The sequence below is a fragment of the Zalophus californianus genome, chromosome 5, assembly GCF_009762305.2.
Source record: "Zalophus californianus isolate mZalCal1 chromosome 5, mZalCal1.pri.v2, whole genome shotgun sequence".
In the NCBI taxonomy this organism is placed as follows: domain Eukaryota; kingdom Metazoa; phylum Chordata; class Mammalia; order Carnivora; family Otariidae; genus Zalophus; species Zalophus californianus.
Window position 1 is genome coordinate 31,388,334 of NC_045599.1, and position 19,097 is coordinate 31,407,430.

The 19,097-nt window shown below is 41.5% G+C and overlaps 1 protein-coding gene across 1 annotated transcript; it reads right to left on the reverse strand.

The window, feature by feature from the left end:
• Positions 1-195: 195 nt before the first annotated feature.
• On the reverse strand, positions 196-18,217 carry CDC23 (cell division cycle 23). The gene is made up of 16 exons (XM_027604256.1): positions 18,036-18,217; positions 17,881-17,953; positions 15,096-15,233; positions 13,572-13,614; positions 12,527-12,632; positions 12,289-12,421; positions 10,567-10,744; positions 10,383-10,480; positions 10,155-10,236; positions 3,442-3,595; positions 3,202-3,321; positions 2,577-2,652; positions 2,210-2,271; positions 1,762-1,840; positions 1,565-1,684; positions 196-1,365 (listed from the first exon to the last, which is right to left on the reverse strand). The coding sequence occupies exons 1-16, from the start codon at positions 18,194-18,196 to the stop codon at positions 1,195-1,197; spliced, it is 1,794 nt and encodes a 597-aa protein (XP_027460057.1). The 5' UTR covers positions 18,197-18,217; the 3' UTR covers positions 196-1,194.
• Positions 18,218-19,097: the final 880 nt, after the last annotated feature.

Genomic DNA, 19,097 nt, shown 5'->3' on the forward strand with positions numbered 1-19,097 from the left:
CAATGGAGATGGGTAACTAGTGTACAGCTAAGCTAAGAAAAGCTTTGTAAGAAATGAATTCAAGGGACATTAGCTACTCTAAACCTTCCTTAATATAAAATGAAGTGTCATTCCTTAAGAGGTGACTGGGTAACAAACCTGTTCTGGAAACAGTAAAGGAAGGCTGGGCCCTGAGCTCAGAATAATCCATGGCATCTACAGTTCAAATTTATTACAGCAGCATTATAGTCTTAGCGTATTACCTCTTACTGAACACACATGCACAGCCCTGAAACCCTCCAAGAACACAACAAGAATGATTTTCTTTACTTTGTCTAAACAAGTGAAGGCTGAAAAGAACCATTTGTTGGAGATAATAGAGGGGAGAGAAAAATAACTACGTCAAAAATATTTATTACAACAGACCAACTTGAGGTGAGTTTATTCTTGTCCATAGTCACAAAATAACACTCCTGAGTGTCCACGGAATTATGTTACTCCTGCCTCCTTGCTTTGCGTTAGTAAGGGTATAGCTAACTCCATAGGCTCCTTTGCCATCAACAGTTCACTGCAAAGTAAGATTCTTTTTGTCCCTTTGATTCAACTCTAGTAAGTTCCTTTCTATTTGAAAGCTTCTAGGAAGAGTCCTTACAATGATGTTTTAGAAGACCATCCCCACAAAGCAAGAACAGCTTCACTCTTTTCAAATCTTACCTCTGACAGCACAGTCATGCTCAGTAAATCCAAGAATGATGAGGTCTTGTCTATCCAGTGCCCTGACCTTCCTAGGGTACACAGTGCCCCTACTGCCTGCAGAGGGCAGAATGGCACACTTTTCTCCCTTCCATGCTTCTCTAAGAAATCTCACTCCCAGCAGCATTAAAACTTTGTTCCTGTAAGCCTTGCCTGTGCTAAAGTGCTGTTAAAGGGATTTTTAGAGGCAGGGAAAAGGTCTGGGAAGAAGGCCAAGATCCATAGCCACTCTCTGAACAGAAGGGAATAGAAATGCTTCTAACTGGCAAAAGACAATTTCTGTTGCTGCCAGGATTCTTCCATCAGTCTACACCAAAGATGATTCTATAAACTGTCCCCAAGGAGCTGTTCCATCTGTACAAACAAAAAACCGAGGTCCTTGGAAGAACAGACGTGGCCGTTCCTTACACAGAGGTAAGGCTTAACATGGGTCTAGTAGTGTGCTGGCTTGAAAGTAGCCAACTAGGGTGTGACTGAAGACAGGTTGAGTGGAGAAACTCTGCGTGTGGGAGTATTGTTAGCAGACAGTGAGGCAGGGAGGAAAAAGGGAGCAGGCATCTCAGTAGAGGGAGTCTCGCCTTGGTTCCGAAGTTGTAGGATTTGCCGGAGCAAGGCCTTCCCTTCTTCCCGGGTCTGAAACAAAGTCAGGCAACATCAAAATATGTTCAAGGCTATTCTCAAAAAAAAAGTTCTAAAATGCTGATATGCAAGTTTCACGGCTCCAGGTAGCCTTTCCACTTAGCTTCCCACCCAGCTTCCACCCTTGGATCACAGTAAAGATCATAAGTTTGAGCCTAAAATCCAAACCCTTTAATAAAGAACTGCTACTCACATCATTGAATGCACAACACTTTTGGGCACAAGTTGAAGCTTCATCCCACAGCTTGCACTTAAAATAGTACTGGGCCAAATAGCGGAAAGCAGTGCTCTCTTCTAGGTGCTCCACTATTTCCTAGACAAGGAAAGCAGGAGTGACTGAGGTGGTCAGGATGAGATCAGCAACCCAATTCTCATGCTCATGACACATACCCCACAGGAATAGATATCTTGGATATATTTGATGTAACACTGGGCAGCTTGTTCTGACTCAGTCAATTGTTCATGAAGCCTACAAAATAAATTGGTCTGTAAGTACAAATCAGATCTCAAAGCAAGCCAATGATAAAAAATAAAAGCACGGGGTGCCTGGGTGGCTCAGTCGGTTAAGCGACTGCCTTCGGCTCAGGTCGTGGTCCTGGAGTCCCAGGATCGAGTCCCGCATCGGGCTCCCCACTCAGCTGGGAGTCTCCCTCTCCCTCCGACTCTCCCCCCTCTCATGTGCTCTCTCTCTCTCTCATTCTCGCTCTCTCAAATAAATAAATAAATCTTTTAAATAAATAAATAAATAAATAAATAAATAAATAAATAAATAAAAGCACAAGACGCACAGTACCAGAGAAGCCAACACAAATAACAGCATTTTACTCCTTTCACTCACTTTGCCAGTTTCACCAGAGCCATTTTCTCCACATCTCCCACAGCGTAAGCTCTCCAGTAACACTGTCAAAAAAATAAACTGGTCACTTTGACCATCGTCCCATGTGCCATGACCTACCACATAAAGGCTAAAGTCCTACAAGCCGCCCAGAAGTGTAGACTTGGAGAATGCAAAGCATTTTTACTAGACTAATATTCCCACTGATGATGTCAGCCCCGCTTTGCTTTTTAGCCTATGAACCTATAAATACTTAGGACTTCTGTGCGTAGATAAATCAGAATGAAGGACAATTAGAGCACAGAGAGCCCAACCCTTCATCCAAACTGCTGATTTCCACTCAAATTCTCCAGGACCCAAATGCAGGTACCTTTTTGGCTTCCACTAATTGATTCAGTTTCTCATAACATTCTCCTAAAGCAACCAGCATACGAGAATCATTGGGCCTGAGAAAAAAGAGGAACAGGCAACTGAGCAAAGACTTTAAAAAAAAACTAAAGTCCTCCCTTGAGGAAACACCATCACCAACCACTATTTCAAATCTATACAGTGATTGATCTTTAATCCAATACTTCATATAATTATATTATTTTCTGTTCACAATTATACTATTAACCCAATAGAATACACTACATAAAAATGACCAAAAAGTATATGGCACGTTTAAACCCAGGTCTCTAAGAATCAAAACCATTCAATCACTGTGATTCTTCAGTAGCTATCAAAAGGTAAAGAAAAGGGGCGCCTGGGTGGCTCAGTCGTTAAGCATCTGCCTTCAGCTCAGGTCATGGTCCCAGGGTCCTGGGATCAAGCCCCACATCGGGCTCCCTGCTCCGCGGGAAGCCTGCTTCTCCCTCTCCCTCTCCCCCTGCTTGTGTTCCCTCTCTAGCTGTATCTCTCTCTGTCAAATAAATAAATAAAATCTTTAAAAATAAAAAAAGGTAAAGAAAAGTATGAGCTTGTCTCATAACACATCATTAACCGGTCAGACTTACCGAAGCTGATGGGCCCGTCTATAATAATAAAGGCAATAAAATGGCATCTTAAGGATTTCATAGGTCTGTCCAAGCCCATACCAGGCTCTGTAGTCCCGTTTATTGACCTCGATGGCATGTCTAAGAAATGGAAGAGAGACTGGTAAGAGGGCAGAATCAAGGTTAGCGATTTGTAGGCTCAAGAGAGGCTCCTAACATCACAGTAATCCCCTCCACCTCACCCCTCAACTAGAAACTCACCTATAAGCCTGAATAGCAGCAGATGTGTTCTTCATTTCCATGTACTCATGTCCCATCAGTGTCCAGGCCCCAAGATACCGAGGATTCAATTTCAGGGCTCTCTGGAAATATAAGGCTGCTTTCTCATGCTGAGAACGTAAACTATAATAATTGCCTGATTGAAAAATAAAAATATATATATATATGAATAACTAGACAGGTAAAAATGGAAGCCCACTAAAATAGCATTCCACAGAGCAGGCATGAAACTATAACCCATTCCCCCAAAGTGTTTGCAGAAAAGCCAAATTGTACATAAAGGGAACATCATCATTCCCTTGGGAAATATAGTGCATCTATCACACATTCTGATTCAAAAAAAAAAGGTGTTCCCTAACACTTAAAGTTTTTCTTCAGTTTATTTCATCTGGATTTAGCATTTACCCACATTTTCTTTTGTTTCTCCATTTTTAAAATTTAAATTCAATTAGCCAACATATAATACATCATTAGTTTTGATGTAATGTTCATTGATTCTTTAGTTGTGTATAACACCCAGTGCTCATCACATCACGTGCCCTCCTTAATTAACCACATTTTCTTTTTTTTCTTTTATCCACATTTTCTTAACAAAGGGTAAGAAGGGATGCCTGGGTGGCTCAGTCGGGTAAATGTCTGCCTTTGGCTCAGGTCATGATCCTGGGGTCCTGGGATCAAGTCCCGCATCAGGCTCCTTGCTCAGTGGGGAGCCTGCTTCTCCCTCTGCCTGCTGCTCCCCCGCACCACTTGTGTGCTCTCTCTCTCTCTGACAAAATCTTTTAAAAAAAAAAAAGGTAGGGCGCCTGGGTGGCTCAGATTCTTAAGCGTCTGCCTTCGGCTCAAGTCACGATCCCAGGGTCCTGGGATCAAGTCCCACATCGGGCTCCTTGCTCCTTGGGAGCCTGCTTCTCCCTCTGCTTCTCTCTCTCTCTCTCTCCCTCTCTCTCTTTCCCTCTGTCTCTCATGAATAAATAAATAAATGAAATCTTTAAAAAAAAAAAAGGTAGGAAATTTCTATAGTATGCTTTAGATTGGTAGTTTTCCAACTATATTCCTAGGTTTTGTTTTTTTTTTAAGATTTTATTTATTTATTTGACAGAGAGACAGCAAGAGCAGGAACACAGCAGGGGGAATGGGAGAGGGAGAAGCAGGCTTCCCACCAAGCAGGGAGCCCAATGCGGGGCTCAATTCCAGGACTCTGGGATCATGACCTGAGCTGAAGGCAGAGGCTTAATGACAGCCATCCAGGCGCCCCTATTCCTAGGTTTCTAAAGAGGTATATACCTCAAGGGATAAAAAGGTAGAGCTCTGAGCTCCTCTCTCCCACAAGAATTAAAGCAGTTCTACTAGCATTGGTCTTGAAAAGAACAAGTGAAAGCTTTTGGGATTCTGTGAAAGATTTTATTTGCAGAAAGGGTATAGAAGCCATTTGACTTATGTCAACTGGTAAATGGATAAATAAAATGTATATATCTAAACAATGGAATACTAGTCAACATTAAAAAGGAAAGAACTACTGATACATGCTACGACATGGGTAATTTCAGAAACAGCTAAGTGAAAGAAGCCAGACAATAAGACTAATTATTCCAAGAGCGCCTTAACATGAAAATTTCAAGAAAAGGCAAAATATAGAGTGAGAAGGCAAATCTGTGGCTGCTGGGGGATGCAAGGGGGACTGCCTGCAAACACATTCAGGGGAACTTCCAAGGGTGCCAGAATATTCTAAACTGGATTTATGGCTATGGTTACACAACTCTATAAATTTACAAAAACTCATTGAACTGTAAACTTAAAGTTGGTAAATTTTATGGTATGTAAATTATACCTCAATGAAGCTGTTTTTTTCAATAAAGTTATTTTTAGAAAAAAACTATTTTTTTAAAAAAAGAACAACTGAGGGGCGCCTGGGTGGCTCAGTTGGTTAAGCAACTGCCTTCAGCTCAGGTCATGATCTCAGGGTCCTGGGATCGAGCCCCGCATCGGGCTCCCTGCTCCGCGGGAAGCCTGCTTCTCCCTCTGCCCTCCCCCTGCTTGTGTTCCCTCTCTTGCTGTCTCTCTCTCTCTATTAAATAAATAAATAAAATCTTTAAAAAATAAAATAAAATAAAATAAATAAAAAAAGAACAAATGAATAAAGGGGATTAAAAGTCACAAATTTCCAGTTATAAAGTAAATAAGTCACAGAAAGCAAAGTACAGCATAGGGAATACAGTCAATAATACTGTAATAACTGTATGGTGACTACGCTTATCATGATGAGTGTTCAGGAATATAGATAACTGTCAAATCTCTGTGTTGTACACCTGAAACTAATATAACATTAACCTTAATAATAATTGGGATGCCTGGGTGGCTCAGTCGGTTAAGCGTCTGCCTTCAGCCCAAGTCATAGTCCCAGGGTCCTGGGATCGAGCCCCACATCAGGCTCCCTGCTCAGCAACGAGCCTGCTTCTCCCTCTGCCTCTGCTGCTCCCCCTTGCTGTGTGCGCTCTCGCTCTCTCTCTCTCTGGCAAATAAATAAATAAAATCTTTTAAAAAATAAATAAAATAAATAAATAAACTTAATAATTTAAAAACCCCACAAATCCTGTTTCTAATGTAGCTATGAAGCAGAATGTTTCTAATAGTAAAAATGAAAAAATAACCTAAATAGTCATTAGCTGGGGAGTAGGGAAAGGGAAGGAATGAAAGCTGTATGTTTGAACATGGTACATTTCTAGGCCAAAATATTGATTCCCCACCCAGAAAAAGGGATATAGCCCTATATAAGCCCTAGGTGCTAAAGGAGTGAGGATGATGGAGATATTAAAGAAGTTAGAACAAGCCAAGTTTTGAGCAAAGATCAAGTAGATGAGATTTTTTTTTTTTTAATCACATTTGGAAGAGCTAAAATATAATGAATGGTTACAACATGCTGGGCAAGCTACACTGGTATAAGTGCTTTCTAGGCATCAATTTATCTAATCCTCATGACAATTACCTGAGAGAAGGATCTACTATTATCCCTTTATTAATAAGAAAACTAGCATAGACAGGCTAAGTCCAAGGTCACACAGCTACCTGGTAGTACAACCAAGATTTAAACTTGAGTAGTCTGGTTCCAGAGTCCAAACTTAACTATGCCATACTATAGTATATATGATTTTTTCTTTAAAAAAAAAAAAGAAGATATTATACAGAAACAGTTGCATAAATGTGCAAAAATAAATGTCCACATACAAAGATGGCTCCTGATTGGATGATGCACCTGGGGATGCCTTTATCTCTTGACAAATCTTCTCCCACTTCCCAGTGATTCCTTGTAATTAGAATATTGTTAAGTCTAGATCTCAAACCAAAAAAAAGGGCTTCTTGGGGTGCTTGGGTGGCTCAGTCAGTTAAGCATCTGCCTTCGGCTCAGGTCATGCTCCCAAGGTCCTGGGATCAAGCCCCATGTCGGGCTCCCTGCTCAGCGGGAGCCTGCTTCTCCCTCCTTCTGCCCCTCCCCCTGCTCGTGCTCTCTCAAATAAATAAATAAAAATCTTAAAAAGGGGGCACCTGGGTGGCTCAGTACATTAAGCGTCTGCCTTCGGCTCAGGTCATGGTCCCAGGGTCCTGGGATCGAGCCCCGCATTGGGCTCCCTGCTCGGTGGGGAGCCTGCTTCTCCCTCTCCCACTCCCCCTGCTTGTGTTCCCGCTCTCGCTGTCTCTCTCTGTCAAATAAATAAAAAATCTTGGGCGCCTGGGTGGCTCAGTTGGTTAAGCGACTGCCTTCGGCTCAGGTCATGATCCTGGAGTCCCTGGATGGAGTCCCGTATCGGGCTCCCCGCTCAGCGGGGAGTCTGCTTCTCCCTCTGACCCTCCCCCCTCTCATGTGCTCTCTCTCTCTCATTCTCTCTGTCTCAAATAAATAAATAAAATCTTTTAAAAAAATAAAATAAAATAAAAATAATCTTAAAAATAAAATAATTTTTTTTTTAACTTTAAAAAGGGGGGGGCCTTCTTGATGGTTTCATCCTCATAGTCGTATTTATCCTAGAAGCCACCTCTACTGAGGTACAATCGCAAACAAAGGCTTTAGCCAAGCCTTTAACAGCCCTCCTGGTAAAAGGAACCTCAAAGCTCATTGTGGGACATTCCCTGACTGTAATGACTTCACATCAGGTCCAGAGTGTCTTAGAGACCAAAAGCCACCAATGGATGATGGGAAACTGACTTGTTTTTAAAAGATTTTATTCATTTATCAGAGAGAGAGAATGCACAAGCAGGGAGAGCTGCAGGCAGAGCAGGCAGAGGGAGAAGCAGGCTCCCTGCTGAGCAAGGAGCCCGAAGCGGGACTTGACCCCAGGACCCTGGGATCATGACCTGGGCCAAAGGCAGATGCTTAACCGACTGAGCCACCCACGCGTCCCAAGGGAAACTGACTTATTAAACACCAGGCAATGCTTACAGACATGCCTGAAATAATACTTAAAATGTGTCAAACTTTAAACCCAGCTACCCTTATGCCTGGACCTGACCATCGTAACTTCTATAGAGTAAACTGTTCAGAGGTCATTGATCTTGCTTATTCGAGTCAACCAGATTTAAAAGACTCCCCTATCAAAAACATAGAAGACAATTAGTTTATGGCAGTTGTTTCATGAAAAAGGGGTAAGAAAAGCTGGGTATGCTATATAGTCAGTCTAACTCAGACTGTTGAGGCCAAAGCCCTGTCAGCAAACACGTCTGCCCCCAAAGCAGAATTAATAGCACCCACTTGTGCTTTGCAATTGGCAAAAGTCTTAAAAATATTTATACTGACTCCAAAAATGCCTTCCTCATCCCATAAGCCCATGGAGCAATTTAAAGAAAAGGGGATTATTATCAAGCCATAGCTCCCCAATGAAATGGGCCTGAAATTCACACAAATTCAAAGGATGACCCTCCAAAACTGAATAGCCCTTAATATCCTGACTGCAGTGCAAGGAGGCCCAGTAATCAATGGCTGGGTCCTGGCTGGGACCCAATGGCTATGTAACTCTAACTTGTGGCCATGGCTCCCCCAAGCTGGATAGGCCGCTGTACTCTGGGTTTTGCCTGGATGCACAGACACATTGTTAAAACCATTACCATTATTAAACCCAGCTAACCTTCCAAATTTAAAACAATGGCGGACATGTTTTGTGTCTCATTGGTATGACCACCTGGCATCCATCTTTGTTCCTTCTTTAAGACTGGAGGATGTTGTCTGACACAAAGAAGCTCTTAATAAGTACATGGTTAAATCCTTATATGACAATCAAAGTAACATTTCTCTATTAAATACTAAAGTAATACAAATGTGTAAAGCAGCTTTATAAAAAGAATGACATTAGGTGTTTTAACTGTTGCACAAGGCAGAACTTTGCTCTATCATAAAAACAGAATGCTCTGTATACATTCCAGATAATCACAAAAATACTTCTGGGTTTTTAACTGACACGAATACTCAAATTGGCATTTTAAATGATCTCTTTCCTTTAGTGATTGCTTTAAACTCCTGGACTGGAGGAAAACTATGGTCAACTATTAAGGATCTCTTTGTTGGACCTGTCATTCTTATAGCCATACTAATCTTAATGCATTATCTTTTTCAGTATCTCTCTGCTTGGTGCCGAGACTCCATTCCTACAATGACTTCACATCGACAGATGATCCCTCCTACTCAAAGAGATTCATACATGTTGACCATGTTGGATTAGGCTGCCTCCCCTTTCATAACTCCCCTATATGTTCCCCAATTGACCAATTTTGACCTAGGTAGGGGCATCTCTACACCCCTACTCGGCAGGAAGAAGTTACAGAAGATGAGCCCTTCCACCTTCAACAACCTTAAAGATTTAAGAGTCAAAACTGTTCAGGGGCGAAATGATGAGGGAGCAAAAGGCAAGCTGAAGACAAAGCATAAGCTGACAGCCTGCAACCTCCCCCTACCCCCTCACTCCCAGGTGGGACTTTGTGTGACTTTCTTCCAGGAATCTCCCAACTATCTTAACTTTAATACCTTGCCAGAGGGGAAAACATTAACTTGACAATGACAAGGCCTCCGCAGGTCTGTCCTCCTTAGCACTGAAAGCCCTTTTGAAACCTCCCTTTTCCTTCCCCCAACTCTGAGTGTATAATCACCAGTCCTCAAGACCCCAGTGCAGCAGCTCTTTCTGCCCTCGGGTCCTGTACCGGTTCTTTAATAAAACCACAATTTTGCGTGCGCGGGGACACACACACACACACACACACACACACACACACACAAAGATGGTTCCTGAAACTGTTTTTATATTAACAAACAGTGGCCACAACTTAACATAATAGAAAATGATTACATAAAAATGCTGGCACATTTATGTAATAAAATACTAAATAGCCATCAAAATAATACAAATCTGGATGTACTAAATAAAAAGATAGAAAAGATATACTGTTAAGTTAAAAAAAAAGAAGAAATTACAAACCAGTGTTTATAATGACTTGTTTTTAGCAAGCAAATTATACACACACATTTTTAGTATTCACAAAGAAAAATATTCTGGAGTCATGCTCACTGAACAATCTTGGGAGTGGGATTATACCCAGTTTTTACATTCTATAGTATATGATTTTGTTATCCTTGATGCTTTTATACTATTATTTTTACATTTGCATTACTTACAATAAAAATAAATCTTAAAAGAAAAAAAAGTAGTGACTCTTACCAATTACACAGCATGTTTCTACACGATATTTATCTATCTCACAGAGGTTGTGAGCCAGATAACTCAACTCAGACTTCATGCTCTGGAAGAAAAGAGAAAGACAATCTAAGCATGAATGAGGAATCCCCCGACCTTATTTTTCTTATAGCTACCGCAACTCAATGACAACCCAACCCAGAAGATTAAAGCACAAAAGAGCCTGACCAAGTCTAAACAAAAGCAGCTCACCCTGACATAAAGAAGGTTGGAGAATGTGTCCATATTTTCAATCCTGTAAGGGTCTTGTTTCCTTAGCTCATTAAAAATAGAAAGGGCTTTGTCAATGTCTGTAGAAAGAAGATAAGAAAGTTTAAAAAAACAACACAGTGCTACCTTCAGGATTTGATGGTATTTATTATCCTTATTCACTCACCTCTGATATTGTGATAGGCAACTGCAATTTGGGAAACAATATATGAGCTCTTAGAGAAGCCCACATCAATGAGATTCTGATACTTTTGCAGGGCCTCCTCTATCAACTGCAACTCTGTGTATATATGAGCCAGAAAAAACTCTTTCATCCAGGTGTCTGGCAAAGACAGGAACTTCAGCTGGCAGCAGGAGAGAGAGGGACACACTTAATATACTTTGACCTCTCTTCCAAATGAACATCAAGGAACTATCTTTATTGTCTAAAGAAATTTATCACCAAAACTTCATGAGAGCGCCTAACAATGAACACAGGGCAATTCAATTAAGTGAATAGGACTCACAAACATAGTAGGGAGGAATGACCTAGTTGAGGAAGACTTCAAAGAAAAGATAGGATTTCAGGTGAGTCTTAAAGGATGGGTAGAACTTAGAAAGAAAAAAGAGAGAGGAAGAGAAAAAAAGAACATTCTAGGCAGGGCAACAACATAAAGACAGGCAAAACAATCCTGATGAGTGTGTGTGAATTGGATGAGGAAGCTAGCTTAGTTTAAGGGGAGGCTATGTGCTCAAAAGTAAGTGAAAAAATAAGACTGAACTGGTAGGGCAGGTCCTATGGTGCAACAGGAAGTGGGATGCAATAGGAAACCACTACAATTTTCGGCAAGAGAATGACACGATGACATGGGTGTTTTAAGAGTAAGTTTGAAAACAGTATACAAAATGGCTTGGGAATGGGAGTGTATAAATGGAAAAGCTAGACAGAAAAGCAGCTATTAATTATAAGTAATCCAAATGTAAGTTGAAAACCAACATGGCAAAGAAAACCAAGAGAAAGAGACGCATACGAGAAGGAAACTATGGGAAGGTCTGGCAACTGACTAGAAGAAAGGAGATTAAGAGAAAGAACAAATATGACTGTGCAGCATCAAGACTGGGTGTCTTGAGAAATAGTGATGCTGTCAAGAGAGTCTCTCAAGCTGGGAGGAAGAAAGAGAATTTGTCAGGCAAGATCAGAAACTTGGTTTTGCATACTTTGAGTTCAGAGATAAAACAAACTTTCAATGAAAGTCTAGTAGGCAGTTAGAGATAATGAATAGGAATAAACCAAGATAAGATTTCAGACATAGATTTAGCAGCACATATCATTACTGGGGGACATCAACCAGCCTTTGGCTCTTTAAAGCCAACAAAATGAAGTGTATTATTAATTCCATTAACTACTGAAGAATGGCAAAATAAACTCTATAGACAATGTCCTCTAACAAGGACTAATAAAATGATTGCAGTTTACATTATTTCATTAATTAAGAAAACTATAAATCTTTACAGAGTCCTAGGAAAGCTCAGAAGAGACCTTAAAAATGTTTTTAATACAATCCTTGATATCAGAGAAACCTTTCCTATGGCATCTTTGGAATAAGGAAACAAAATATACTAACATTTAGCCTATACAACAAGTTACAGTAAAACTTGAATGTGAAAACATGAAATACAGAGAAGATACTCATATTATAACTACACACAAATCCAACAACAACTACCAGCCAAGAGCCAGAGATTAGACTTTCAAATGAAGACTGAAATTCCAACAGTGAAAGAGATTAGAGAAGGAGCAAAGACCCAGCTACAAGCAAAGGTTTAGCAAACCTCTCTCCTCCGATCCCATTACAGAATTACATAAGACTTGGAGCAGAGGGTCTTTCACATAAATTTCTCAATTTACCATCTCTTTGTCTGTAATCAAGTTACAGAGTTCTAGCCAGGCTCCCCAGTGCAAAGGCAAAACATGAGTAGCCTCCACAAACACATCAATGGCCTCTTTCACCAGGTCCAGTTTTCGAAGCACCACACCGTATCTAGGAAGGCAAGAAACAATTACAGGAGAAATCAATGTTTCATAACACCTCCCTTCTACTCAGAAGAAAATGTTACAGAAAAATCCAAATTACTCTAACACTTACAGATAAAGGCCAAATCCATCAAGTTCCCGAGCCTGGTGTTTTTTGCTGAGCTCCACTCTCAATTCTCTAAGTGCCTCATTTTTTACTTGTCCTTTCTCCAGGGGACCTAGGAAACAAAATCTCAGCTCTAAGGAAAGACTGCCAATGGTCATTTCGTAGACCTAGACATTCCCCTTGAGCATCAACCAGAGTTACAACTGGAACTTAGAGCAAACGCTAGAAGTGGACAACATCTTACACAATCCATTTACTTTTACCAGAAATTACAACTGATAACTGGTCTGCAGTCATATTTTGTTAGGCTCACAGAGGTTTTTTGTTTGTTTTTTAAAGATTTTATTTATTTATTTGACAGAGAGAGACACAGTGAGAGAGGGAACACAAGCAGAGGGAGTGGGAGAGGGAGAAGCAGGCTTCCCTCAGAGCAGAGAGCCCGATGTAGGGCTCGATCCCAAGACCCTGGCACCATGACCTGAGCTGAAGGCAGACGCTTAATGACTGAGCCACCCAGGTGCCCCTGTTTGTTTGTTTGAAGATTGATTTATTTATTTTAGACAGAAAGAGACAGTGTAAGTGGGGGGGGGGGGTGGAGGGAGAGAGAGAAAGAGAGAATCTCAAGCAGATTCCCAGCTGAGCATGGGGCTCAACCTCAGGACCCTGAGATCATGATCGGAGCTGAAATCAGGAGTCAAACACCCAACCAACTGAGCCACCCGGGCGCCCCAGGCCCGCAGAGGTTTTTAAAAATTTGAAATAGTTACCATGTTTAAAAATCACAAGCCTCAACTAAAAACCTGAATTTCCAGCTTCAGGTTCCAAAGAATGGGGTAGGGCCAAGGAAAGAAAGCCTTGACAACCCTAGGCCCACAATTCCTCAAGGCAGCCCTCAGCCAGAGGTATGTAACAAGCAGGAAATTGTGCTCTCTCATTTTTAACAGTCCTCCTAGGTCCACTTCACACATTTATATTACCTGCCTGGCTCATGTAGGCATTTGAGTGTGCAACCCCTGCTTTAGTCCAAAAGATAAAGGAAAGAAATTCATACCTAGGCTATCAACTGTTTCATCGTCCTTCTTCTTTTCTCCAGACTGTAAGAGAAAATCAACAAAAAGGTCTTAACTCAGTTTATTTTGAAACTCATTCTAAAACTAGCAACCTGATTCCAGCTAAAGGGCCCAAGTCCAACCAAATGGCAAATACTACTAGTCACTACTCTTATTTTTTATTTATTAAAGGTTTATTTATTTATTTTAGATAGAGACAGAGACAGAGAGAGAGTAGGGGAGAGGAGCAGAGGGAGAGTCCTAAGCAGACTCTGAGCTAAGTGCAGAGGCCAACATGGGGCTGGATCCTACAACCGTGAGATCAAACCAGAGCGGAAACCAAGAGTCAAAGGCTCAACCAACTGCGTCACCCCGGCACCCCACAGTCACTACTTTTAAACAACAATTCAAGGGCCCCCAATGGTCAAATCTGGAATAACCTGAGCACCAAACTAATTAAGTACAGTACTAAATTATAAACAATTAAAAAAAATAAGAATCTTTGATATTAAACAAGTAAATGGAGAAGGGGAGGGAAAGTTCACATATAGAATGCCAAGTGGCAAGTAGTAAATATGGAGAGAACACTGGCGTGGAAAATCATCATTTTGCAACATGATAGTAAAGAATACTTCAGGCAAGAATGAACAATGACTATTTAGGTTATTGACATTTTATAGCTATCACAAAAAATACTTTAATAAATATCCCTATTCATATATCCTTGTGCATATATTGAAGTATTTCTACTGGATAAGTTTCTTAAAGTAGAATTATCTGGTCACAGTATTTCAAATGGACATAATCTGCCAAAATTGACTTCTAAAACTTCTTTACCAACTTTTACTACTAAAACAGGGAGTCTACTGCCTCACACCTTTGTCAATAATGAATATTATGAGGGCACATAGCTGGCTCAGTCAGAAGAGCATGCAACTTGTGATCTTGGATTCGTGTGTTATAAATAAAACTTAAAAAAATATATTGTCAATTTTTTTTAAAGATTTTATCTTTTTAAGTCATCTCTACACCCAGTGTGGGGCTCAAACTCATGACCCCAAGAGATCAAAAAGTCACATGCTCCACGGACTGAGCCAGCCAGGCGCCCTTATCAATAGTTTTAATATTTTCTTTTATACTGTCACTTTTTAACTTTATTTATGATAGCTTCTTTATTACTGTTAAGTATTTATAAAGTACATTTAACAAGTAGACTACTGCTAAACTATTTAAAAGATTAAAATTTGGGGCACCTGGGTGGCTCAGTTGTTAAGTGTCTGCCTTCGGCTCAGGTCACGATCCCAGGGTCTTGGGATTGAGTAACGCATCGGGCTCCCTGCTCAGTGGGAAGCCTGCTTCTCCCTCTCCCACTCCCCCTGCTTATGTTCCCTCTCTCGCTGTGTCTCTCTGTCAAATAAATAAAATCTTTTTAAAAAATAAATAAATAAAAGATTAAAAATTTCCCCCTTGGTATTAAATATGGATGCTTCACTGAAGGCAGAATGACATCTTAAAACGGCCCTCACCAGATATCTGGAATACATGTATAGGAAATAGGCTTTCTTGCTATTGCAGCCATGCAGGAAATGTGCTGCCCGATCATACTCTTTAACATCAAAGTAGGCTTTGGCCAGGGTGTAAGCATCCATATCCCGGGCATCCTCCTAGAAGAGAGGTAAGGATGAGTGTTAGAGAGTAAGACAATAAAAATTCAAATTCAAGAAGGATATTCATTAAAAAAAAAAAAGAAGTATATTCATTAACTTCAGGATGTAAGAAAAAGTATTTTCTTCCTCCCCAAAACCTAGCATATATATTTATTTACATATACATATATATGTAATTACTTTTGCATATTATTTTATTACAAACTAAGGTTATGAAAATTTTTTTTAAGATTTTATTTATTTGATAGAGAGAGAGAAGGAGAGACAGAGAGAAAGAGAGAGAGAGCAAGGGGAGGGGCAGAGGGAGAGCAAGAAGCAGGCTCCCCACTGAGCAGAGAGCCTGATGTGGGGCTCAGTCCCAGGACCCTGGGATCATGGCCTCAGCAGAAGGCAGATGCTTAACCAACTGAGCCACCCAGGCACCCCCCAGGATTATGGAACTTTTTTTCAAAATAAAAAGTTGGGAAAAAAATAAAAATTTAAAAAACTAAACCAAGACACTCAGAAACGTGTATTGTTTCTTTAAATGCTGTGGGAAGTTGCATAGGCTTTAGTGTTAGGGACCTGGATTCAAATTCCAATTCCTTGATTTCCTGGTTTCATGACATTAACAGGGAAGTTACTTAGTTTCTCTGAGAATTCCCTTCTTCATCAGTAAAATGAAGCAAGTGGTACAGATTTGAGGAGGAATAAGTGGAAAAGTAATGGAAAATGTCTAGCATTAATATCTGCCATTTGCTGCTTCTAGGCTTTCAAATATATACAAAAATGCAATATACTGGGATGCTTGGGTGGCTCAGTCGGTTTAAGCATCTGCCTTCAGCTCAGGTCATGATCTCAGGGTCCCGGGATAGAGTCCCGCCATCAGGCTCCTTGCTCAGCGGGGAGTCTGCTTCTCACTCTGCCTTTCCTCCCTGCTCATGCTCTCTCTGACAAACAAATGAATAAAATCTTCAAAAAAATGCAATATACTATGCAATTACTTATATTTTTTATACTTCAAAAAGTTCTGACGTGTTAGTATTGCAAAAGGCATAGAACACAGACATAATTCTGTATGGAAATAAAAGAGATGATGCATATTTAAGTTAAAAAAGCATATAATCCCCCCAAATTCTAGGGGTAAGTTGATTAAAACTTTATTTAAAAAAAAAATTTTTAAGAATTTCTTTTTTTTAAAGATTTTATTTATTTATTTGACAGAGACAGACACAGTGAGAGAGGGAACACAAGCAGGGGGAGTAGGAGAGTGAGAAGCAGACCTCCCGCCGAGCAGGGAGTCTGAGGCGGGGCTCATCCCAGGACCCCGGGACCATGACCCAAGCCAAAGGTAGACGTCCAATGACTGAGCCACCCAGGCGCCCCATGATTAAAACTTCAATAACTTCATTCTCCTTATCCTTCTTGCTGCAAGTATTACCAGAACAAAATTGGAACCAAAACATATTCAATGTTTTCTTCATTGGAACAAGTCCTAAATGTGTCCATTCAGCTTAGGAGTCTACTGGCCTTTTTCACATCCACTCACCATTTTCTTATTTCCTTCCCCATCCCTTCTCATCTCCATTATACCTTTTGGAGTAGGAAATATTCACTGTTTTTAAGTGTGTGTGCGTGCATGGGAGGGGGGAGCGGATGGAGAAGGGTCAAGAAATGGCATCTTCAGGAAAAACAAAATGGATTATGATGAAAACCATTCAGACTACACAGACTATGTAAAAATACCTGCTATACACATCATACATAAAATATATTCATATCTCATTTAATTTTCTCAATATCCCCTTAAAGTAGATACTATTAATATATGCATTTCAAAAATGAAAACACTATGGCTCAGGATATTATGTAAGTTGCCAAAAGTCACTAGGGTAGCTGAGATTTGAACGCAGAACTATCTGAATCCAAAGCCAGTTTCGCACTGTTGTTAAAACCTTTGATTCTTCTCGGGACTCCTGGGTGGCTCAGGCAGTTGAGCCTCTGCCTTCAGCTCAGGTCATGACCCCAGGGTCCTGGGATGGAGTCCCGCATCGCATCGGGCTACTTGCTCAGCGGGGAGTCTGCTTCTCCCTCTCTCTGCCTCTCCCCCTGCCTGCGCTCTCTCTCTCTGACAAATAAATGAATAAAATCTATTAAAAAAAAAAAAGGAGGGGGGGCGCCTGGGTGGCTCAGTCGTTAAGCGTCTGCCTTCGGCTCAGGTCATGATCCCAGGGTCCTGGGATCGAGCCCCACATTGGGCTCCCTGCTCAGCGGGAAGCCTGCTTCTCCCTCTCCCACTCCCCCTGCTTCTGTTCCCTCCCTCGCTGTCTCTCTCTCTGTCAAATAAATAAAATCTTAAAAAAAAAAAAAAAAACTTTGATTCTTCTCATCGTTAAGAACAGTGTCTGGGCTACAAAACCTTAAAAGGCTGCAATCTTAAGCAAGGACTGTTTACTAATTCTCTCCAGTTTAAGTAAAACACCACCAAATCTTTACAAAGATCAACAAAACCACACCGATAAAATCGCTTAGAACATTCAGCTCTTTAAATGCTTGAATTCCCTCCACAAACATTCCCGATAAGCACTATGCTCCCATCCAGCCACAGGGTACTCGGTAACTCTTGGGGTTGATGAAGAGCACTGGCAGTGATGGAAGTCCTTACCTCTGTAATAGGCGGCGGCGGCTGCAGCTCGGCCAGAGGCAAGGCCGGGAGGGAGAAGGCCAACTCCGCGGACCTGGAACACCCAAACTGAATTAGCTCCAAAGCCCCAAAGGCCAAGGATCCAAGTCTAGTCCCTTCCGACCCCAACATCTCACCATTTGCTACTGTGCAGTAGGCCCCGCTCCCGAGTAAGGCCTGCGATGAGTAGCAGCTGCTTCTTAATTTCTCGCAAATTTGAGAAATCGCTGCTAGCTGACAGGACCGGCACCACCGCAGCAGTCACAGCCACCGGGACTATAGAGGGACTCGCAGCCATTTTCCTCTCTCGCCACTCCAACCAATCACCAGTGATAATGCTAGCGGTCCGTCCGCACCAAAAAAGTCAGCCAGTTATTGGTAGGCTTCTGCTCCAGAATATCCAATCAGAGGTGCTACTTCTCGTAACGTCACCAAGAGGCCGGGAAAGAAGAGACAATCCCATCTCCGATTGGTCAAGAGCTACTGGGGCGGGAAAGTTAGAACTAGAGAGCGTGTGGGGAGAAAAAAAAAAAGGCATTGTCTCTGGGCGGGGCAAAGAAGAACGAGCAACTAGAATGGGTGGATTGGGAAACTGGGGCTGGGAGTAGGGGCAAGAAAGGGTGCAGACGAGAAAATGTCCTGCACCTTAGTGGTGATGTGGTTGGACGAGAGTGTGGTCTGTGGGCAGATTCTGTGCTACTGGACGGCGAAATGATGTACGTGTCTAGCAAGGTTGCCCGCTATCCTCTGGATTTTTCCTTGAGTAGGAGGCTGTATGGCCACAGATGGAGAATCCTTCCTCTTTATCCACCCCAGGGGGATAAGGATAGTTAACATTTATTGAGGGTTTACCCTATAACAGCACAGGTTCTGTACTTTTTACAACTGTGGTCTGGTTTAACCTTTAAAACAGCTCTATGATATTCGTATCATCCCAATTTTACAGACAAAATGGAACCTCAGGGAGTTTATCACTTTTCCAAGGAGAGAGTCTAGATTATAAGCCAGATCTACCCCTGGTGTTCTTTTTTTTTTAAGATTTTATTTATTTATTTGACAGAGAGACGCAGCGAGAGAGAGAGCACAAGCAGGGGGAGTGGGAGAGGGAGAAGCAGGCTTCCCGCTGAGCGGGGAGCCCGATGTGGGACTCGATCCCAAGACCCTGGGATCGTGACCTGAGCCGAAGGCAGACGCTTAAC